The 21497-nt window shown below is 38.8% G+C and overlaps 1 protein-coding gene and 1 long non-coding RNA gene across 3 annotated transcripts in view; one reads left to right on the top strand and one right to left on the bottom strand.

Annotated features, from left to right (window-relative positions):
- The window catches only part of JAM2 (junctional adhesion molecule 2), a 69829-nt gene that overhangs the window by 23574 nt on the left and 24758 nt on the right, over nucleotides 1–21497 (top strand). For both annotated transcript variants that reach the window (XR_012514897.1, XM_003934332.4), the window contains exons 2-3: nucleotides 12643–12708; nucleotides 18941–19048. Coding sequence is in view for 1 of the 2 variants with exons in the window: in XM_003934332.4 (XP_003934381.1) it covers nucleotides 12643–12708; nucleotides 18941–19048 (174 nt within the window). In the remaining variant the exon portion in view is untranslated. The remainder of the gene's footprint in view (nucleotides 1–12642; nucleotides 12709–18940; nucleotides 19049–21497) is intronic.
- On the bottom strand, nucleotides 529–18942 carry LOC141582054 (uncharacterized). The gene is made up of 2 exons (XR_012514898.1): nucleotides 12808–18942; nucleotides 529–11790 (listed from the first exon to the last, which is right to left on the bottom strand). It is a non-coding gene; the product is annotated as an uncharacterized LOC141582054 (long non-coding RNA).

Below are 21497 nucleotides of genomic sequence, written 5' to 3'. Positions count from 1 at the left end.
TCAAAATCTCTTGTTCTTTAATCTCAGGCTGGCCATCACTTAATTTAAAAAATTAAAGTGGTATACTCATTATACAGTTGTCTACCCTTATCCACAGTTTTGCATTTTGCAGTTTCAGTTACCTGTGGCCGATCACAGTCCAAAAATATTAAATGAAAATTCCAGAAATAAACAACTCAACTGGGATGGAAATCATCCCCTTGTCCAGTGTATTCATGCTTTAGAAGCTACCCACCTGTTAGCCACTGATATTGCCCGCTCCTGTCATCCAGCCAATGCTATGGTTGTGGCTGGATGATTCAGGATCACTTAAAGTGGATATTTCTCCTTCTGATATATTATCAGAAGGTCAATAGTAGCCTAATGCTACATCACGATGCCTGTTACCTCACTTTATCTCATCACATAGGCATTTCATCCGTTACTTTATCACAAGAAGGGCGAATACAGTGCAATATTTTAAGAGAGACCTCATTTGCATAGTTTTTATTACAGCATATTGTTATAATTGTTCTGTTTTATGACTAGTTCTTTTTTTTTTTTTTTTTTTTTTGAGACGGAGTTTCACTCTTGTTACCCAAGCTGGAGTGCAATGGTGTGATCTCGGCTCACCGCAACCTCCGCCTCCTGGGTTCAGGCAATTCTCCTGCCTCAGCCTCCTGAGTAGCTGGGATTACAGGCATGTGCCACCATGCCCAGCTAATTTTTTGTATTTTTAGTAGAGACGGGGTTTCACCATGTTGACCAGGATGGTCTCGATCTCTTGACCTCGTGATCCACCCGCCTCGGCCTCCCAAAGTGCTGGGATTACAGGTGTGAGCCACCGCGCCCGGCCCGATTAGTTCTTCTTATTAATCTTGTACCGTGGCTAACTTATAAATTAAACTTTATCATATGTATGTATAGGAAAAAACAGAGTGTATATAGGGTTTGGTACTATCCGTGGTTTCAGACATCCACTGGGGATCTTCGGACATCTCTCTCATGAATTAGTGGGGACTAGTGTGTTCCATTCCATCTTCTCCATAATTAGCTTCATTTCCATTCATTCAGCAAATATTTACTGAGTACCATATAACAAGCATTGTTCTTTGCCCTTAGGATTATTAACAAAAATTAATAACCAAAATAAAGGGCCCCACCTTCAGTACATAAACACATATATAATGTATTAGAAGATCATAATGCTATTTTCAATCGTATGTCACTGGAAGAAGTGAGGGAGTTCAGAGACATCTGAAGGAAGAGTCTTTCAGATGGAGAAAACAGCCGGAGCCTGGCCTGATTGAGGATGAACAAGGAAGCCAGTGTCCCTGGAGCAGAGGGAGGGGAGAGTCGAGAGTGGAGGTTCAAAAGCAATGAGCCATATTGCATAGGACCTTCTAGGCCAATGAAAGGACTTTTCCTTCTACTCTGGGGAAACGAAGAACTGGTCCAAGGTTTTGAGCAAGCGTGCCGTGATCTGATTTAGCATTTTAAAGAGTTGCTCTAGCGGATGTGTGGAGATTAGATTTCAGAAAGGCAGGACAGAAGCAAGACAGTCAGGAGGCTATTGCAGTCATCCAAAAAAGAGATGTTAGTGCTCAGACCACAGTAGTAGCTATGGGAGGAGTGAGAAGTGGTCAGATTCTGAATGCATTTTGAAGGTAAAGCCCACAGGTCTTGCTGATGAATTGGATATGGGCTGATCACAGGGGATCACTAAAGATAAAGGCCAGATTTTTTTAAACTAGAGCGATGGAATAATTGAGTTGCCATCCTCTGAGATGAAGAAGGTGGAGCAGGTTTAGAAAGAAAGATGAGGTTTGGATGTAGAGTTTGAAATGTCTCGTAAACTTTCAGTGATAGGCATTTGGATCTGAAACTCACCAAAGATATCTAGAATGGAGATATATATATATATATATATATATTTGAGCATGTTTAGCATGTCAGAGTGTTACAGGCCAGGAATCTGGATCACACCATTAAAGAAGGAAATATAGATAGAGAAGTAGAGATGACCAAGGACGGGAGCCATGAGAAGAAAAACTAGGTAAGTGTGTTGACATTAAGTGTAGAAAGCGTGTTAAGAAGAAGGGTGTGATGGGTTGTGTCAATTGAGGTAGTTATGGAAGGCATCATCATACATTATGTTTTACAGAGGATGAGACACAGCTAAAGAAGGTTTAACTATCCAAAACATATCATAGCAAGGACAAAAAAGGAGGTAGAATTTAAACCCAGGGCTTTCCACTATAATGAAGTAGTGATTACATTTTAAAAGGTGAGAGAGGCCGGGTGCGGTGGCTCACACCTATAATCCCAGCCTTTTGGGAGACTGAAGCAGGTGGATCACTTGAGATTATAAGTTTGAGACCAGCCTGGACAACACAGTGAAACCCCATTTCTACAAAAAATGGAAAAATTAGCCACGTGTGTTGGCTAAAAACTGTGGTCCCAGCTACTTGGGAGGCTGAGGTGGGAGGATCACCTGAGCTCAGGGAGGTTGAGGCTGCAGTGAGCCATTATTATGCCACTGAACTCCAGCCAGAACAACAGAGTGAAACTGTCTTCAGAGGGAAAAAAAAGGTGGGGGAAAAGTATAACCCTGACAATTCATTTTCTATTTCCATAGAATATCCTCATACACGATTATTGTGGAGGAATCGTTTGTGAAATGCCCGGTGTCACCACATTGGATAAAAAGCAATGTGAAGTGAGGGGAAGGGGGATGAGAAGCAAGTGTTTACAGAGAATCTGCTGTGTGCCAAGATCTAGGCTAAGCAATTATGTACATGATTTCATTTAATCTTTACAACCAGCTAGGGAAGGCATTACTGGCTTCATTTTACCGAAACAAAACTGAGGCTGTAGCTTGTCCAAGGTGACATGGTTAGTAATTCATAGCACTGGGTTTCAAATACTCGGTTATGACTTCCTAAAGACAGAATGGTTCTGTTTTCATCTACAATGAAGACTGGAGTTGCATTTCTCTTGTACGCTACTCTTTTCTTACCTTGCTAGACTCTGATGTTGTCTTTTATTTAATTTTAGGTGATGTTTATTCAAAAAGCCAAGCTGTTGAAAATAATAATGGTGGAACACAATTTAGTTCTTTATCCCAATGTGGGTAAAGTCAGTTCCTATACCACCTTATTAAGACTTAGTGCTAAGATTAAGTGCTAAGGCTGACTAAATAATTTCATAACTTTTGATGGATTCTGTCATAACTCCAGTTCTCTTCATGCCATGACACACATCAAATAGCCATTTCACTTGAGTTGTATTCTGACGATTAGAATTTTGAATACCATATCTGGACACAGATACCTTTGTTCCTCTTTTCAATACTCAATTTGAAAGAGTTTCAAAAATTTGACTTTGGCTGCTCATGGTGGCTCATGCCTATAATCCCAGCACTTGGGAGGCCGAGGTGGGTGGATCGCTTGAATCCAGAGATTCAAGACCAGCCTGGGCAACATAGACAGACTCTGTCTCTACAAAAAATACAAAAAATTAGCCAGGCATGGTGGTGTTTGCCCACTGTCCCAGCTATTCAGGACTGCTGAGGTGCAGTGATCACCAGAGCTCCGGGAGACCCAGGCTGCAGTGAACTATGATCATGCCACTGCATTCCAGCCTGGGTGGCAGAGAAAGACCTGGCATCAAAATTTTAAAAAACTATATTGACCTTTATCCAATAGCACAAAACCTCATTTCCTGACCATTCCAGGAGGCAGCTGCAAACGTCCCAATGATTTTAATGTGTGCAGATATTCATTAAATGATTTACTTTATTGGTCTAGTTCACTGACCCTAAAAAATGCGTGTTGGTGTTAGCTCACAGTTGGATGTGTAGAACTAGTTTTGAAATAAAAACGTCAAAGATCTGCTTTTGCCAAAAGAAAAGGGAAATTATGGTCCCTGGATTTAGAGGACCCAAGAAATCAGGGTAGCTAATTCTTAGGAGTCTTGCCTGATAATTGTGAATATGATAGTTAAGCGATGCCAAACCATTGTTTCCATGTTCTGCACTTCAAAATAAATGGTTCTTGTTCTTTTGGCTTCCTGAGGTCTAATCAAAGGAAGCATGAAGCAACAATAAGCTGGGAAGTTTCCCTTAGTTTTCAAGTTTCTTCTGTAAGCACTTGTGGTAATAGAACTTAATTAATAACATTTGTATGTTAACGTAAGGGCCAAGATTTTATGAGTCATCTTTCAGCAGGAAAGTTGAAAAATGAAATTCACACAACTCTCATATTTTAAGAAATGAAGTTTGAGAAAGGTGAAGAGGGAACTGGCATCTCATGTGGTGTGAGCAAGAGCAAGACAGAAAGCAGGGAGGTGCTACAGTGCTACACACTTTTTGGCCAGGCACAGTGGCTCACACTTGTAATCCCAGCACTTTGAGAGGCTGAGGTGGGTGGATCACTTGAGGCCAGGAGTTCGAGATCACCCTCGCCAACATGGCGAAACTCTGTCTCTACTGTTAGTACAAAAATTAGCAGGGCATGGTGGAACATGCCTGTAGTCTCAGCTACTCAGGAAGCTGAGGCACAAAAATTACTTGAGCTCAGGAAGCGGACGTTGCAGTGAGCCAAGATGGAGCCATTGAACTCCAGCTTTGGTGATATAGGGAAACTGTGTCACAGGAAAAAAAAAAAAAAGAAAGAAAGAAAAAGGGGAAGTGCTACACACTTTTAAACAACCAGATCTCATGAGATCTCACTATCATGACAACAGTACCAAGGGGGATTGTGTTAAGCCATTCATGAGAAACTATTCCCATGATCCAGCCACTTCCCACCAGGCCCTACTTCCAACATTAGGAATCACCACTCAACATGAGATTTGGGTGGTACACAGATCCAAACCGTATCAGTATAATAATTGTCTTTCCGTAATTACCAAAACCACATGACCATACATTTTTATTTTTATGAAACTTTTGATATAATTGATATCCATAGTTTTTAAAACTTGCTTTTATACATGACACTGTGTGTACTATACTTTTAAAACAAACAAAAACTTCAGGATGGGCACAGTGGCTCACATCTGTAATTCCAGCACTTCAGAAGGCTGAGGCGGGCAGATCACTTCAGGTCAAGAGTTTGAGACCAGTCTGGCCAACATGCTAAAACCCCATTTCTACTAAACACAAAAATTACCTGGGTGTGGTGGCATGCACCTGTAATCCCGCTACTTGGGAGGCTGATGCAGGAGAATCACTTGAACCCAGGAGGTGGATATTGCAGTAAGCCAAGATCACACCACTATACTCCAGCCTAGGCCACAGACTGAGATTCCATGTTAAAAAAAAAAAAAAAAAAAAAAAAAGTATATAACACTTCTTCAGTTTTTCCTAGTCATGATTTCAATTAAAAGTGTTAATTTAAATAACACCTTTATAGTAATTTTAGTAATGTAGAGTAAATATTTATTCTTAGTCAAACCAGACTATCTTAGATGAGTAGAGAATACAAAAACTTTTCTTCTTTAATTTGGGGGGAAAATAAACACAAAAGGTTTCACTTGACTGGGCATTATTTGACTTGGAGTTGTTAGCAGTTATGAAAATAATCATCTCTTCACCTTATTTGATGAACTTCTGCCAGTGCTTTTAGAACATGTTCATGACTATTAAAGATGTTCTGAGGCCAATTTTAAGACAATTGTTGACCTCAACCAGCAGGCCTACCTGCCCATTTTCTTTTGTTTATTTTCCTATTTAATTTATTCTGGAAAAGTGAAGAAAAAAATAAAAATCACTTCAAGAAAGCAGCCAACAGGGGCTATACCTAACATCTGCTAGTGATATGTTGATGTAAAATCCAACATTTTGTTTTTATAAAAAGAGTTATTAATACATGATTTTTAAAAAGGAACTCTAAGACTAGAAAGCTAAACAAGGTAGAAATCTTATAATAAATCAATTTTTTAATGTAAACATTTAGAGCTTTCTGTTCAAATAAGTTCAACATATGTGACCATACGTTTTAAATATTTTTACTTAATTTGTTGGTAAACCCTGAAGTAAATAGAATTAGAGGAAGAAAGGAGAATTAGAGCTAGAAGGAGAAGATACTTGAAATCACAAATGTGGGTACAATGTGTGTTTGGATGCCAGCTACTCTAAAAACCCAGACTTCACCACTTACAACATATCCAACAAAACTGCACTTGTACCCCTTAAATTTATACACATAAAAAGAAAAACATTATGGAAATAAATATTCAGCTACTACAAAATACTACCATTGATTAATTGATTACCACTAATGCTCTTTATATTTTTTTGCCCACATAATTTTGCCAATTCAACTAATTCTCTCTTTTAACATCTGTGATACATTACTTTTCTGTTCAAATATTAATACACACATAAAAAATGTACAAAGGAATTAACAAAATTCTTCAAGTTAACGAGCTGTTATTTTTCACAGAACTTTTATAGTAATTTTTGACAATTTAAGAAATGTTTCTTAAAGGAAATTTTAACAAGTGGAAAACTGGAATTGAGAAAGAGAAGATGATTTTCTTTCTCAATGATTCCTGAATCCCAGTTCCTAAATCTTCTAATCTCAGATTGTACTAAAATTTGCCTGAAATGAAGGAAAGCCAGGACAGACTGAAGAAAATAAATATTCTCGGTAGCCAGTGTAGCGTCTGAAAATGTCAAAGGTATGATGATACAGAGGGAACAAAGATTATCTTTTCCTATTTTGCCCAAAGGTTTTTCTCAACTGGTTTCCAGGGAATTTGAGTCTTTATTGTTTTGTCTAAAAAGTGTACTAAAATGCTTCAAAAATCACAAGAATTGTCAGTCGTAAGTAGAGTTTCTCTGAGGACATTAATTCACACATTGCTAAGGGAGACAAAGAGACTTTTTCGAAGTATACTTTGAAAGTTTCACAGGATAATGGTTTGGCATTGGAATCATTGGCAAAAATGTTCAGACATTCTGTCGTTAAAAGTAGGAGTATGCCGGGCGCAGTGGCTCACGTCTATAATCCCAGCACTTTGGGAGGCCGAGGCAGGGGGATCACTTGAGGTCAGGAGTTCAAGAACAGCTTGGCCAACTTGGTAAAACCCCATCTCTACTAAAAATACAAAAATTAGCCGGGCGTGGTTACACATGTCTGTAATCTCAGCTACTCAGGAGGGTGAGGCATGAGAATTGCTTGAACCTGGGAGGCGGAGGTTGCAGTGAGCCAAGACTGCACACTGCACTCCAGCCTGGGCAACAGAGTGAGACTCAGTCTCAAAAATAAAAAAATAAAATAAAAATAAAAGTAGGAGTAAAGCAACAAGAACTTTTCAGGTCCTGTCTTCCCCAGCTCACTGAAAAGGATTCTGGCTTCGTCTCCTGAGCCTCATTCCTTCCTCTGCTCTCTGAATATTCAGACTCTGTCTTTGGAGTCTATAAAGTAACATGTGAGAAGCAGAGGAGAAGCTAAGAAAGAAAGGGACACAGGAGACGAAAGAGATATGGGGGAAGAGAAAAGAAAGAACAGCTGTTATGTGATCAAAGTGTATGGAAAAGGAGGAATAGGATACTTAAAAAGATTGCTTGGACCCCTTTCATGGTTCTTAAAATATACAAGCAAGAGAGTTCTTTTGAAATTACTCCTTGGTGGCCCTGACACCTCTCTAAGATTGAACCACATGGATCACTGCTTTCGACACACGTATTTATAGCTGTCAAGAGAAAGGATCAGTTCAATCCTTTACTCTTCATATAGACACCATGTTTGCCAGTTTCCCTACTGAATATATTTTCCATTGAGAGATATAGAACCTGTGTATCACTGGTTTTCCTGTTGTACTAGAAATCTAGTAATTCGTGTCCCATAGACTTTTGCAAATTAAAAAAAAAAAACATTTTCTTTGGGTCCCTGTGTTGTCCAGGCTGGAGTACAGTGGTGCAGTCATAGCTCGCTGTAGCCTCAAACTCTGGTGCTCAAGTGATCTTCCTTCCTCAGCCTCCCAAGTAGCTGGGACTATAGGCAGGTGCTACCATACCCAGCTAATTTGTAGAAATGGAGGATGTTACTATGTTGCCCAGGCTAATCTTAAACTCCTGGCTTCAAATAATCCTCCTTCTTTGGCCTCTCAAAGCACTTTTGCAAATTTTAGCTTCACAATTAGATTGCTGTCCGGGATTCTAAGGAAAAAAAAAATTCTCCAGAATAGCATATATTCTTTAGGAGTGATAAAACCTAGCACTGGAAGACTAATTTACATGTTGATACATATAGGTAAATAAATCAAAGAAGAGATGTCATGTCATATGAAAGATTTCTCTCTCCAGGAGTTTAATCAATTCTCTTTCATAGTTATAAAATTCTGATTTCATGGAACTTTCAAAATCCTAGAATTCATGGTTCTTTCCCCTTCTTTATAGTCTATTGGTTTATTCCTGTTCCTGGTTGTTCAAACTGGTCTAACTGTAAGTCTAGGGCAATGTTTCTCAACCAGGAGTGAGTACTTGACCCCCATCTCTCAGGGGACATTTGCTAATGTCCAGGGACATTTTTAGTTGTCATCACTTGGGAACGTGGTGATATCAGCCTCTAGTGGATAGAAGCAGGGATACTGCAAAACATCCTACAGTGCACAGGACAGCCCCTAGTACAAAGGATGACTGGGCACCAGATATCAATAGTGTCAAGATTAAGAAACCCTTACCTAGACCCTCCCTCTGGAACTACCTTGGTGTCTTACTTTCCTAATTCAGCTTCTTAGCTTCAGCCTTCCTGTTGTGCTTCAGAGCCAGTCTTTTGCCTTCATTCTAACCAATTTCTCAAACTCTCCTGTCTTCATTAGACCAATGAACCTTTCCACCTGACATCTTTGTTAATCTGTAGTCCTTGCTCATGTTTAGCTTGGGGAGAACATGGTGTGGGCCTAATATAGCACAGTAATTAACTATGTGGGCTTTAGGTACTGACTGAGTCCAAATCCAAACTCCACCACTTACTTCCTGTATAATCATGGCCAAGTGTCTTACTCTCTATGTGTCTCTGTTCTCCTACCCTCAAAAATGTAAGTAAAAATGGTACCCTGCCATGGAGAATTGTAAGAGTCAAATGAGTTAATACTTGTAAAGCACCAAGTGCTTAATAAATGTTAGCTATTATCATCCTTCTCAAGAACCCATCAAGGTCTATATCCTCTAACTTACTTCCTTCTCTGTACTCCAAGTCTGGAAAGCAGGTGTACTTTACTCATGATGTCTTCTCTTAAATGTTTGCCAAAATTGTGAATGTTTTCCATTACTCTTATGGCTAGGATTTTGGATGTGGAAAGGCAGGAAATACCCTATATTTCTATCTCAAGTTTGGCTATCCATATCCCTTCCCTAATCACTTTGTGGCATAAAGGTCGGAGGTGGGAAAAGAGGGAAGGAAAAATATTTCGAAGCATTTTCATGGATGACACACAATTCTTAGTCTATAGATGGAAACTGATGAGTGAAGTGATGAGAGGATGGATGCACTCTGGGCAGCTCCTAAGTTTCTGATGTGAGTGGCCATATGGAATGTGATGCTTTACACAGAGATGGGATTTGTAGAAATAAGATAAAGTTTAGGGACATGCTAATGAGTTTTACCCATGAGTTTGTGGTAATTGTAGGAAATGGAAGTACAGATGTCCAACAGAAAGCTGGGCTTGTGGATTGAATTTCAAGAGAGAGATTAGAGCTTGAGATGTGAAGTTAGGACTTTTTGGCAAATAAATGCTCGTTGGGTCAATGAGAGTATAAAATCATCTATAAAAAGGAAGTAGTTTAGTCAGAAAAGCAGTTTCTGGATGGACAGAGGGATAGATAGATGGATGGATTGATGGATGGATGGATGATGGATGGATGGATGATAGATGAATGGATGGATGGATGGATGGATGAGCAGAACAAGGAGGAAGAACTCATAAAGCAGCCAGAATGAAACACCAGGATCAGAACAGAAGGACGAAGACTAGGAGAGAATCAAGTTACAGAATAATATAAGAAAGTCAACAGAGTCTCGTGTTGCAGAGAGGTCAGGTAAGATATAGACTGAAAAGTGTCCATTAGTTAAGCCAACACAGATAGGTCATTTTTGTTTTGGTGAAAACAGGTTCAATAGACCACAGGAAGTCAGAGGACAGATGATAGAATGAGTGGAGAAATAGCATTTAAAATAAATTATAGAACTATATAGTCAAGAATAACCTTCTTTAGATTTTCATGATAGGCTTAATTCAGTCTTGCCTTATTTCATGTGTAATTTTTTGGGTGAATAAGGAAAGACAGCAGTTGGATTGTTTGCTTAATTTGTTTACTTGAGATGACCAATGTATTAGTCCATTCTCACCCTGCTAATAAAGACACACCAAGACTGGGTAATTTATAAAGGAAAGAGGTTTAATTGACTCACAGTTCAGCATGGCTGGGGGGGCCTCAGGAAACTTAGGGTCACAGCAGAAGGGGAAGCAAATACATCCTTTTCACATGGCGACAGCAAGGAGAAGCGCAGAGTGAAGGTGGGGAAAAGCCCCTTATAAAACCATCAGATCTCGTGAAAACTCAATTCATTATCATGAGAACGGCATGGAGGTCACCACCCCGTGATTCAATTACCTCCCACCAGGTTCCTTCCACAACATGTGGTGATTATGGGTACTACAGTTCAAGATGAGATTTGAGTAGAGACATAGCCAAACCATATCAAACAACAATAATGTTTTACATTATTCTGATTTTGAAACAATTAACACCAATCCAATATTGTATATGTACTTACAACACTTTCCCCAAAAAATTGCTTTTCTTCAGGCACTCTTCCTTACTGTCAATTTGAGCCAACCTCATTTCCTGGACTTTTCTCATTAGTATACAAAAAGGAATGGGCTCATTTATTCAACAAGTATTTCTTGTGTCTTGCTTTATGACAGGCACTGTTCTGAATGTCTGGGTTAATTTCAGAGAATGTAACAGGCAAGAGTCTTATGCTTGTAGCATTTATATTTAGAGATGTATACTTAAAGGAAAATATTTAAATTATTTTTAAACATGGCCATTACATGGAGTATAGAATGACATCCATAAAGAAAGTTATACAAATCAAAGACAGAATTAGAAAGTTTTAAATTCCTGTCTCTGCTACTTTCTTCTTTAGTACTAATAATGCCTACCATACCAGATTATTTTGAATATTGAATTTTTCAGAATAAAAGCAAGTATGTGAAGGTGAAATGGGAGAGTTTCCTGATCCCCCTTGCAGGACATGCGACAAGGGTATGGCTCACCTGTTCAGTTGTCACCGTTACTTGAACCCCCGCAGAGAGTGGGAGGGGTGCAGCATGCAGACAGACAAGTTCGGGAGCCCAAGTGGGTGTGTGTTACAGTGTGCCCTTTTAGCCCCACCATCCACAGATGGCCTGAGTGTTTACCAGCTCAATGAACCCTCTGCCTTTTCACATGGGCCAAGGGCCAGTGTGACAGCTTTCTGTATCCTGAGCTCTTGCTCAGCGTTTCAGAAAAATCGGGTCACACACAGGCTTGAAGAATGAATGCAGGGTTTTATTGGGTGGTAGAGGTAGCTTTCAGCAGGATGGATAGGGAGCTGGAAGAAAGGATGGAGTGGGAAGATAATCTTTTCCTGGAGTTTGGTCATCCGGAAGCTGAACACTTCTCCGACTGCCCCCAGTCAAACTCCTCTCAGTGTTCCAATGTCTCTCGTCTTCTCTCTTTCTCTGCCCCATTGTTCTGCTATTCGTCTGCTTGTCTCCTTGTCTTCTCACCTGCTCATCTGCATCTGGAGCCTGGGGTTTGGGATTTATATAGGTACAGGATAGGGGGCATGAAAACAGGCATGCTTCTCCCCTTTTAGGGTCACTGGTCTCCAGGCTTGAGGGTGTGGCCTTTGCCAGGGAACTGCCCTCTTCTACCCAGTACTGCCCTGTCTCCTCTCCTTATCAAATGTACTTTTTTAAGTGAAAATTTTTGTGTTAGTTTAAGGGAGTGACAATGAATCAACAGCAGCATCGTGTAACTATTAGATCACAGTAGCGGTAGCCACCATGGTCAGTTACTTCAGTCTATAGACCAATTCTCAAAAATCATTGAAATGTTTTGGGGGAAAAAAATAAAGATGTTCTGCTTGAATTTTTATCATAATTTTATATACAGCTTATATACATTATATATATACAAATTTCATCAGAAGTATGTAAAAATGACTCATTTCTATATGACAGATGTTGTTGGGGATAAATTCATAAAGCTATTTATACTTTTAAATAAGCACTAAAAACAATTAGCTTTTATTTGTGGGGCAATACCATGTGATCCTAGATTGCATATTAAGCTGAATTAAGGTTGTAAGTTATTTTTCAAGGATCGGGCTGGCAAGAGTGTTGTCTGTGGCCGGGTCCAAACAGATGCAGGGGTTCTACTTTGAGAAATGCCTCAAGGCCAAAACTACAATCTAGAAAGTAAACATGTATAGTTTGGTTGGGTTTTTCCTATTTTGATACTTTAAAACTATGTTTTACGAATTGGGTAAAACTGTCATCAAACTTTAGGATACTTTTCTTGAACATTGCATCCTATTCAGACATTCAAAAATGAATTTTTGTATAATTTTAATTATCCTGTCTGTTTTAATCTTTCAGATCACAAGGCCTATGGGCTTTCTGCCCCAAAAAATCAACAAGTAGTCACAGCAATAGAGTACCAAGGTACAGTATCTTACTGATTTTCACAGGCTGTATTGTTTATAACTCAGGAGAGTTACTCATGTGATGTTACTTTCTATTGGTTGGGATTCTCTGTCTTACCTCACAGTAATTCCTCTGCCTGAAATGCTGCTTTATGCTGACTCCACCTCAAGAACATTTTCTCTATCTTCTCAGTGGAAATTTTGGACATTCAATCAAAGACTAGATGTACAAAGAAGGTCCCTTGTTACTTAAATTATCTGCAATAAAGCAAATCTAATTTGTGAAAACTGGGAGATGGAGATCTTGGAAAGTTTCTAGCCAGCTAGATATGAAAAATAGAAATGAACACTTCAAACCCCACTCTGTATTTAAGATGATATTAATATAGCTTACTTTGGGTTGCCATTTTCTTACCTATTTAGCTTCTTTAAAATGTGTATAAAAAGTTAATTAAAGAGTATAAAGTTTCTGTTTTGCAAGATAAAATAGTGCTGGAGATTGTTATATGCACATCAATATTCTTAATGCTACTGAACTATACAGTTAAAAATGACCAAGATGGGGAATTTTATGTTTATTTTGCCACATTTAAAAAATCGTCAAAAGAAACTTGTAACCTATATATGGGTTTTTTTAGTAAGGTTTTTGTTGTTGTTGTTGTTTTATTTTGCTTTGTTTTGTTTGAGTTGGGGTCTCTGTCTGTCACCCAGGCTGGAGTGGCATGATCTCGGCTCACTTCAACCTCCACCTCCAGGGGTCAAGTGATCCTCCTACCTCAGCCACCTGAGTAGCTGGGATTACAGGTGCAGGACACCATATTTGGCTAATTTTTTGTATTTTTTTTTTTTTTGAAACAGGATTTCACCATGTTGCCCAAGCTGGTCTTGAACTTCTGGGCTCAAGCAGTCTGCCCACCTCAGCCTCCCAAAGTATTAGGATTACAAGTGTGGGCCACCATGCCTGCCCTCTAAGTTTGTTTCAAATATTGACTACCTACTTCTTTTCCAAAGAATCCTTTACCTTTTCCACAATTAATAATTCTAGGCAATCAGAAGAATTACTATTTCTTAAATTTAATACTCAATTAGGCCAGAGATTGTAGACATTTAAGAAACAGGTCCTAAATGTCTGATCTCTCATCATCATGTATGTCTTACATTCCGGGAGCTGGAGAAAGATAGGTTTGAAGGAAAGAGACAAAGATTAAAGTAAAGGCCTGGAGTCGGGGGAATTAAATGAGTTAATATTTACATAATGCTTTCAATAGTGCCTAACACATGATACAAATTACATGTGCTTGTTAAGTTAAAAATACACTGTAATAAGAATCAGTCCTGGCTGGGAGTGGTGGCTCGTGCCTGTAATCTCAAACTCCTGAAGCCAGCAGTTTGAGATCAGCCTGGGAAACATGAAGACCCTGTTTCTATTTAAAAAAAAAATCAGCCAGACATGTTGTCCCAGCTACTCAGGAGGCTGAGGCAGGTGGATGGATCACTTGAGTGCAGGAATTTGAGGCTGCAGTGAGCCACGATCATGCCAATGCATTCCAGCCTGGGCAACAAAGTGAGATATTGTCTCAAAAAAAAAAAAAAAAAATGGCCAGACACAGTGGCTCACACCTGTAATCCCAACACTTTGGGAGGCTGAGGCAGGTGGATTACCTGAGGTTAGGAGTTCTTGACCAGCCTGGCCAACATGGTGAAACCTATCTCTACTAAAAAAATTAGCCAGGCCTGGTAGTGGGCACCTGTAATCCCAACTATTTGGGAGGCTGAGGCAGGAGATCACTTGAACCTGGGAGGCGGAGGTTGCAGTGAGCTGAGATCACACTACTGTACTCCAGACCTAGCTGACAGACCAAGAGTCCATTAAAAAAAAAAAAAAATTACCATTTAAAAACAAATGAATAACTTAATAACAAATTACTTAAACAATTATTAGGTTCACTACGTTCTCTTAAGGTCTAATATTTTATATGCTTAAGCTATAGGACACTCTGTTACGAGTTAGTTTTAAACGGAGAGAGGTGGGAAGAGGAAATTAATGATTGAGGGAATCTGGGACTATGGAGCACTTCCAGGGTGGAAAAACAGGGCGGGGTGAGATGCCAGAACAGAAGCTGGAAAGGCCACAAGGTGAGCACGGAGTGAGAGAGGGGAAAATGGACCAGGATGTCCCTGAGGAACAAAGGAAGCGAAGTTCAGTTCCCCTACTTCTCACTTACTCGGAGGTTCTTGATGCTGGGTCCAGCTGGATACAAGGGATGTATATCCTCTGCCATCATGTCTGAGTTAGGACATCAAAATTATGTTCTTTAATCTTACACTATTTTAAAAACACGTATCCGGATGAATTTCACATAAACTGAAATCCATGGTTTTTAAGTGAACAATTCAGTTGCATTTGGTAAATTCACAGTATTCTGCAACCAATATCTCTACCTAGTTCCAAAATATTTTCATCACTCCAAAACCCTGTACCCAGTTACATTACTTCTTAATGCATGTTTTATTTTTAATACAGAAAATCCCAAATCCTTCCATAATGTATTACAATCAAATGTTAATCTCACTCCAAAATAAGTGTTTTCTATTTTCTTGTTTCATATCACCTTTTTGCTTAAGAATTTCATTTTAATTCTATTTTATATGTATCCCCGTCATTCCAGCTTGGCTCTTCATAAGGCATACATACATTTCTGTCTCTGCCACATTTTAGTTTTAGGATATTTGATGTGGTAACTTCATTTTCCTTTAAGTCTATAATATTCTGTGACTTGTATATTTGTGTATGTTTGTTTTACCCAATTTGTTCATTTGTTATGTCTTGTTTCTCTGAGGTCAAGAAGTTATTAATTAATTCCTTCTTTCCAGCGCTGCACTGCACTTCCTATGGTAGTGCCAAGAGCAGAAGGACACTGAAATCAGGGCAGCTCTGCCAGGCTTGTAAATTATATGAGCAGCCTCCTGCAAAGGGAGTCTACACCTGAAAGCTATAAATCAGAGTTTAATAGCAAGCATTTCTTGAGAGAAGTAATTTCTGCTAAGTCACAGCTATTTTGGTAGTATCAATTCTTTTTCTGTTATGTAAGATTTTGATGATTTTTAACTTGAGCCCTGAAAATGAAATCAAAGGATAATTAGCAGTACAGAATCCAGGAAAATTAAAATTCACAATGATTCTATCTATGTGATTTTGAAATGTAATTATTTTGCCGCATGTTGTTGCTAATGCTTTTTATAAACAAAGAATTCTCTTTTCTTGATCCAAATGAAATAGATATTTTGGCACTGAAAGAATAGAAAACCTTGGTACATTTTCCTGAGGCTAAGAAAGCAAATGCACATACAGCTTAACTCTCATGAACTCTCTTCTCTCTTAGGTTGAGGAAATATGATTTATATCCATGTTTTTTGCTATCTCCTACAGAGATAATATTTTATTTCAAATTGGAGTGGTTTACAGGAAATCTGTAATGGTATAAAGTATAGATTTCTATGTCAAGGCAAGCTTGCAACTATAACTAAGAGAAATTCCTCAGGAGTGGAAAAAAATAATGACCATTTGTGGAGCGCATACTATATGCAAGGTGGTACCATGTGCATCATGCACGTAAATATAGTGTCTCATTTAATCTTAGTGACAACTTTGTAAACTGAGTACTGTCCTTTTTATCATTTCATAGTCATGAATTTAATGTTCAAAAAAAGTAATTCTCCCAATATGACATGCGGAGTATGTGGTAGAGATGGTCTAACTCCAGAGCCTCTGCTATAACCTACTGTATTATGGTACAATAACCCTACAGCCTGATAGAGAAAATTATGCTGACGTAAGTATCGAGTTTTGGCTGAAGAGAGGGAAGAGAGTTCATGGGAGTTAGGTTGTAAGTTCATGTGCTTCCTTAACCTCAGATACTGACCCCATGATTCCAGTATTTTTATTCTCTGCAGTTGTTTCCTAGGGCTGCCATTTAAAAATGCTACAAATCAGGTGACTTAAAACAATAGAAATTGATTCTCTATGGTCCCGGAGGCTAGAAGTTCCAGATCAAGGCATTAGTACCCAAGGGCCTAGGTGCTGGCTCTTTTCTTGCTTGCGATATTCTTTCTCAAAGAACCATGTCGTGAATTCTCTCCCTCTTTTAAACCTTTGGTCAAATATCACCTTCTGAATGAGGTGAACTCTGGCTACCGTTTTTCAAAAATTGTAGCCCTGTCCTCAGCACTTCCAAACCTCCTGTACTCTGCTCTGCTGGCTTTTGTCTTCATAACCTTCATCATCTCCTAATGTACTAAGTAATTCACTTTATTATGTTTCTTGTTTGCCTGACTTCCCCTGCTAGACTGTGAGATCCCAAAGGACAAGGCTTTTTGTTTTGTTCACTGATATAGCTCAAGAATAATGCATGGCATATAGTAAGTACTCAACATATTTTGGATGAATTGGATAAACCATTTCTCCACATTTTACATGGCCAGTGAGAGGGAGGCTGAAATGAAATCACTGGACTTAGGAAAATTATTGCTATATTTTCTAGTATAGTTTTCATAGAGGTTTTTCCACAGCATAATAAGGACAGAAATGAGGAAGAATTCACCAAGGGAGGGGTGTGTGTGTGTGTGTGTGTGTGTGTGTGTGTGTGTGTGTAGGTGCACACACATGCATGAATAGTTAAATATGTAAAACAGTGCAATTATTTGAGTATAACATTATTTTTAAGACATAGAAGTAAGACATGAGGAATAGGCTAAAAATGAGTGTGGGTGTGTGTTGAATTGTTGGAAACTCACAAAATACCGGAAGGAAACCTATCTACAACTCAAGACTCCGGAAGGTCACCACCCATTCTTCTTAATCAACAGAACAGAACTGTGTTTCCTCAGACAGGTCCCTTAGCACGCATTTGTCTTTGTAGCCTAACTGTAAACATGTCTGTAAAATGATGTCTCTTTGTAATGTAAAACCTGCTTTAAAAACTTTAGACATCCTTGAAAACATCTTTTGGTTCTTTTCTTCCTTGCCTTTCTTTTCTTTGCCCTACTTTCTATTTTCCATTACCTTTTATTCCATTTTTGTATGTCCAGCAATATGTGTGGAATGAAAAAAATTAGAAACTAAATATTCTGCATTCTTTTTTTAACATTCCTTTGCTTAACATTAAAATCAGAGGTATGAAAAGGATTTTTTAAAAAATTTCTGGTCAAAGATACTGTGCTTTTTTAGGTCAAACTATATGCCTTGTGGGGAAAAAAATTGTCTCGGAAACCTGGAATTGACATTCTAGTGAGCCTGGTTAAAAATTACTTAAAAAAATATTTATAACTGGAGGTTTCCATTTGGCAACTCAAAGCAGTTCCCAGACTGGTACTGGTTTTGTTTTGTTTTGTTTTTTTCCTCTCAGACATCTTGTTTGGACAGTGAAAAGAAGGAGATTCCTTTGGAGGCTCCAAGAATTATTTTAATGACACAATTGCAGTAAATTTCTTATAATAAAGGAACTTAGGTACATTGAAGCAGTTACACTTGATGCCAAGATTTAATATTTTAATAATTTATCTGGACTGAGGCAAGTTTATAGGCAGTTATTTGGGGGTAAAAATCAATGATTTATTAGAAGATCGTATTGGATACATATTAACGTATTTGTAGAGAAGGTTGACAAAGAAGGGATCTGAGTGAGAACGTAGCATGTTGGGGAAATGTCTCTGGGTTTCCCAGCATGCCCCAGGCTGGACTAAGTGCCTTTCTTGGTTACTAAGCATGAGTCACCATCTGCATATCTGGTACTCAGCCACTCTGGGCTTAAATGCCATTATCTTAGTTGCCTCTTCTACCAGATGGTAGATTCCTTCAAGACTGAGACTAAGAATAATAAGGTACACAATTAATCATAGCTGCCATTTGTTAAGTCCTTATTGTGTCCACACCTGTGTGCTTTTCATATCTTATTGCATTTGAAGACTCACGACAACTCTATGAAATACTATCCCATTTTACAGATGAAAACTCAAACCTTATAACCAGGGAAATAAGCATAGTGTCACACAATTATTATGTGGAAAAGCCGGAAGGCTTCCAATTCATCTCTGGGTTGAGCCAACATGGGACCTGTTGATGTAATTTTTGAATGAATGAATAAAACCATAAGGGAGCAATTTTAAGATGTTTAAAATTTTGTTACCTAGTTGAGGAAAATATAAATTCATGGGAACAGTTAGAAAACAAATATTTTTGTTGTTGTTCCTAGAGGCTATTTTAGCCTGTAAAACCCCAAAGAAGACTGTTGCCTCCAGATTAGAGTGGAAAAAACTGGGTGAGAGTGTCTCCTTTGTCTACTATCAACAGACTCTTCAAGGTAAGAAGCTATAGGCTTGAAGAGGTGAGAGCAAGAGAATGCCAAGTGCAACCAAAATCCTTTAATTGACAAATGAGATCAGGATGTGTCTTCGTAAGTGTGAGATAAAAGCAACCCTGTCTGAGACGTAAAACACATAGCCACAAAAGCAGAGAACAGAGAGAAGTGAAGCCCACTGAGTGCCTGGACTCTTCTTTCTCTTTCTCAACTCAGGCATAAAAGGGGCAAAGTGCAATTGCTTTTATTGGCTCAATAGATTAAACTTCCTTCTTTTCTGTTCCGTTCTTTTCTTTTTCTTCCTTTCTTGCCTTTCTTTTTTTCAAGGTCTTGTTCTCTTGCCCAGTCTGGGGTACTCTGGTGTGATTGTGATCACGGCTCACTGCAGCCTCCACCACTGGGGCTCAAGTTATCCTCCCATCTCAGCCCCCAAGTAGCTGGGGACTACAGGGGCACACCACCATACCCAGCTAATTTAATTATTATTATTATTATTATTTTATTTTTATTTTGGAGATGAGGTGAGGTCTCCCTATGTTGCTTAGGCTGGTCTTGAACTCCTGGGCTCAAGCCATCCTCCTGCCTCAGCCTCTAAAAGTACTGAAATTACAGGTATGAGCCACTTGCCTGGCTGTAGATAAACTCCTGAGAGAAAGGAAGAAAAAAATGGTATGGTTTGGAAATGGAAGGTTGCTTCTCAGCAGTAATGCCGTCACCCTATTTGCGTGCTTCTCAGTAATAATTCTGTCACTCTATTTCCTTTTGTCCATCTTGAAAGGTGGGCCACCACTGAGAAGCTTAGGGAGTTAAGACTTATGGGTGACTTATGACAACCACCATTATCAAGTGCTTTTTTTCTTTTCTTTCTTTTGTTATACATTTCTTTCCACTATCTACTCTTGCCATTGAATATGTGATGAACTTATAATTTAAAATACTGATAATGATGGATGAACTGTTATGATGTCCATTTGCTTCAAAATAAACCAGTGGTTAATGATAACAGATGAAACAAGATAAACCATGCATTGACGACTACTATGGCTGGTCAATGGTACACTGAGGTACAATTCACTCTATTTTTTAATCTTGTGTATGCTTGAATCTTTCCATTATAAATATTTCTAAAGCTGGAAATATAATTTTACTAGTGTAGTTAACATGTTATTATTTTAAAATACTATGCATTTCTTTAATGTTAAAGAATTAAGTGAAAAAAATTTGAAGTTAATAGAAAATTTAAAATATCCCCTCTGGTGCTTATCTGTCAAGATAAGACTACTAGCTATAACGTGATAATAGCACAGCTGTCTTCATTTGAATTTCCTGTAGTTGCCATTTCTGGCACGTGCACATTATACAAAACTTTTCATTTGAGCCACTGCACCTGCCTAATTTTTACATTTTTTTAAAGAGGTGAGATCTGGCCATGTTGCTAAGGCTAGCCTCAAACTTCTGTCCTCAAGTGATCCTCCCATTTCAGCCTTCCAATTGGCTGGGACTACAGGTGTAAGCCACCACACGAGGTGCAAAACACTATTTTAATTCTGAATGTTACTATCAAGAAATAAAATGTTTTTAAACACCTTTTCTTATGCCACAGTGTTACGTGGGCTACCACACAAAAAGTTACTGTTCCAGCCAATTAAACCAGACTCCCTGGTTTTCTGAAGATATTAATATTTTTACAAGGGAACTAGAAAGGGAATGAGGCAAGCATTTGAGTTGAATTCTTTAAAATATAATATGGGGCTGGGCGCAGTGGCTCATGCCTATAATCCCAGAACTTTGGGAGGCTGAGGTGTGCAGATCACTTAAGGCCAGGAATTCAAGACTAGCCTAATCAACGTGGTGAAACCCCATCTCTACTAAAAATACAAAAATTAGTCAGTGTGGTGGTGCACATCTGTAATCCCAGATGCTCAGGAAGCTGAGGCATGAGAATGGCTTACAGTGAGCCAAGATCACACCACTGCACTCCAGTCTGGGCAACAGAGCAAGACCCTGTCTCAAAAAAAAAAAAAAAAAAAAAAAAAAATATATATATATATATATATATATATATATATATATATATATATGGAAGGGCCTCAGTGGCCACCTGCTGGCGGCTGCTCCTCACAGGGTCCATGCTGGAGCTGACAGCCTGCCAGGGAGTTGGGCACTGGGGATCGGGTGGGAGCACTGGGGTCAGCCATAGTCAAACATGTCAGTGCAGGCCCAGAGCAGCCCAGAAGATAAAATTAACAGTCCACTTTATAAACCAACAGTGAAACGTTAACAAACAAAGGAAAAGTTGATGACGCTCTGTTAGATGTTGCGGTTGAAAATCATCTAGATATTGATGGGTTTCCTGCACAGGAGGGAACCTTGCTTGCTCTGTCCGTCACCTCATCTTTGAAAAGCACATATTTGCGGTTAGACACAATCACTGACAAGGAGATTGATATGC

Source organism: Saimiri boliviensis, chromosome 18 (genome assembly GCF_048565385.1).
Source record: "Saimiri boliviensis isolate mSaiBol1 chromosome 18, mSaiBol1.pri, whole genome shotgun sequence".
In the NCBI taxonomy this organism is placed as follows: domain Eukaryota; kingdom Metazoa; phylum Chordata; class Mammalia; order Primates; family Cebidae; genus Saimiri; species Saimiri boliviensis.
The sequence above is the reverse complement of the archived record's forward strand: the minus strand, read 5'-3'. Positions and strand labels throughout refer to the sequence as shown.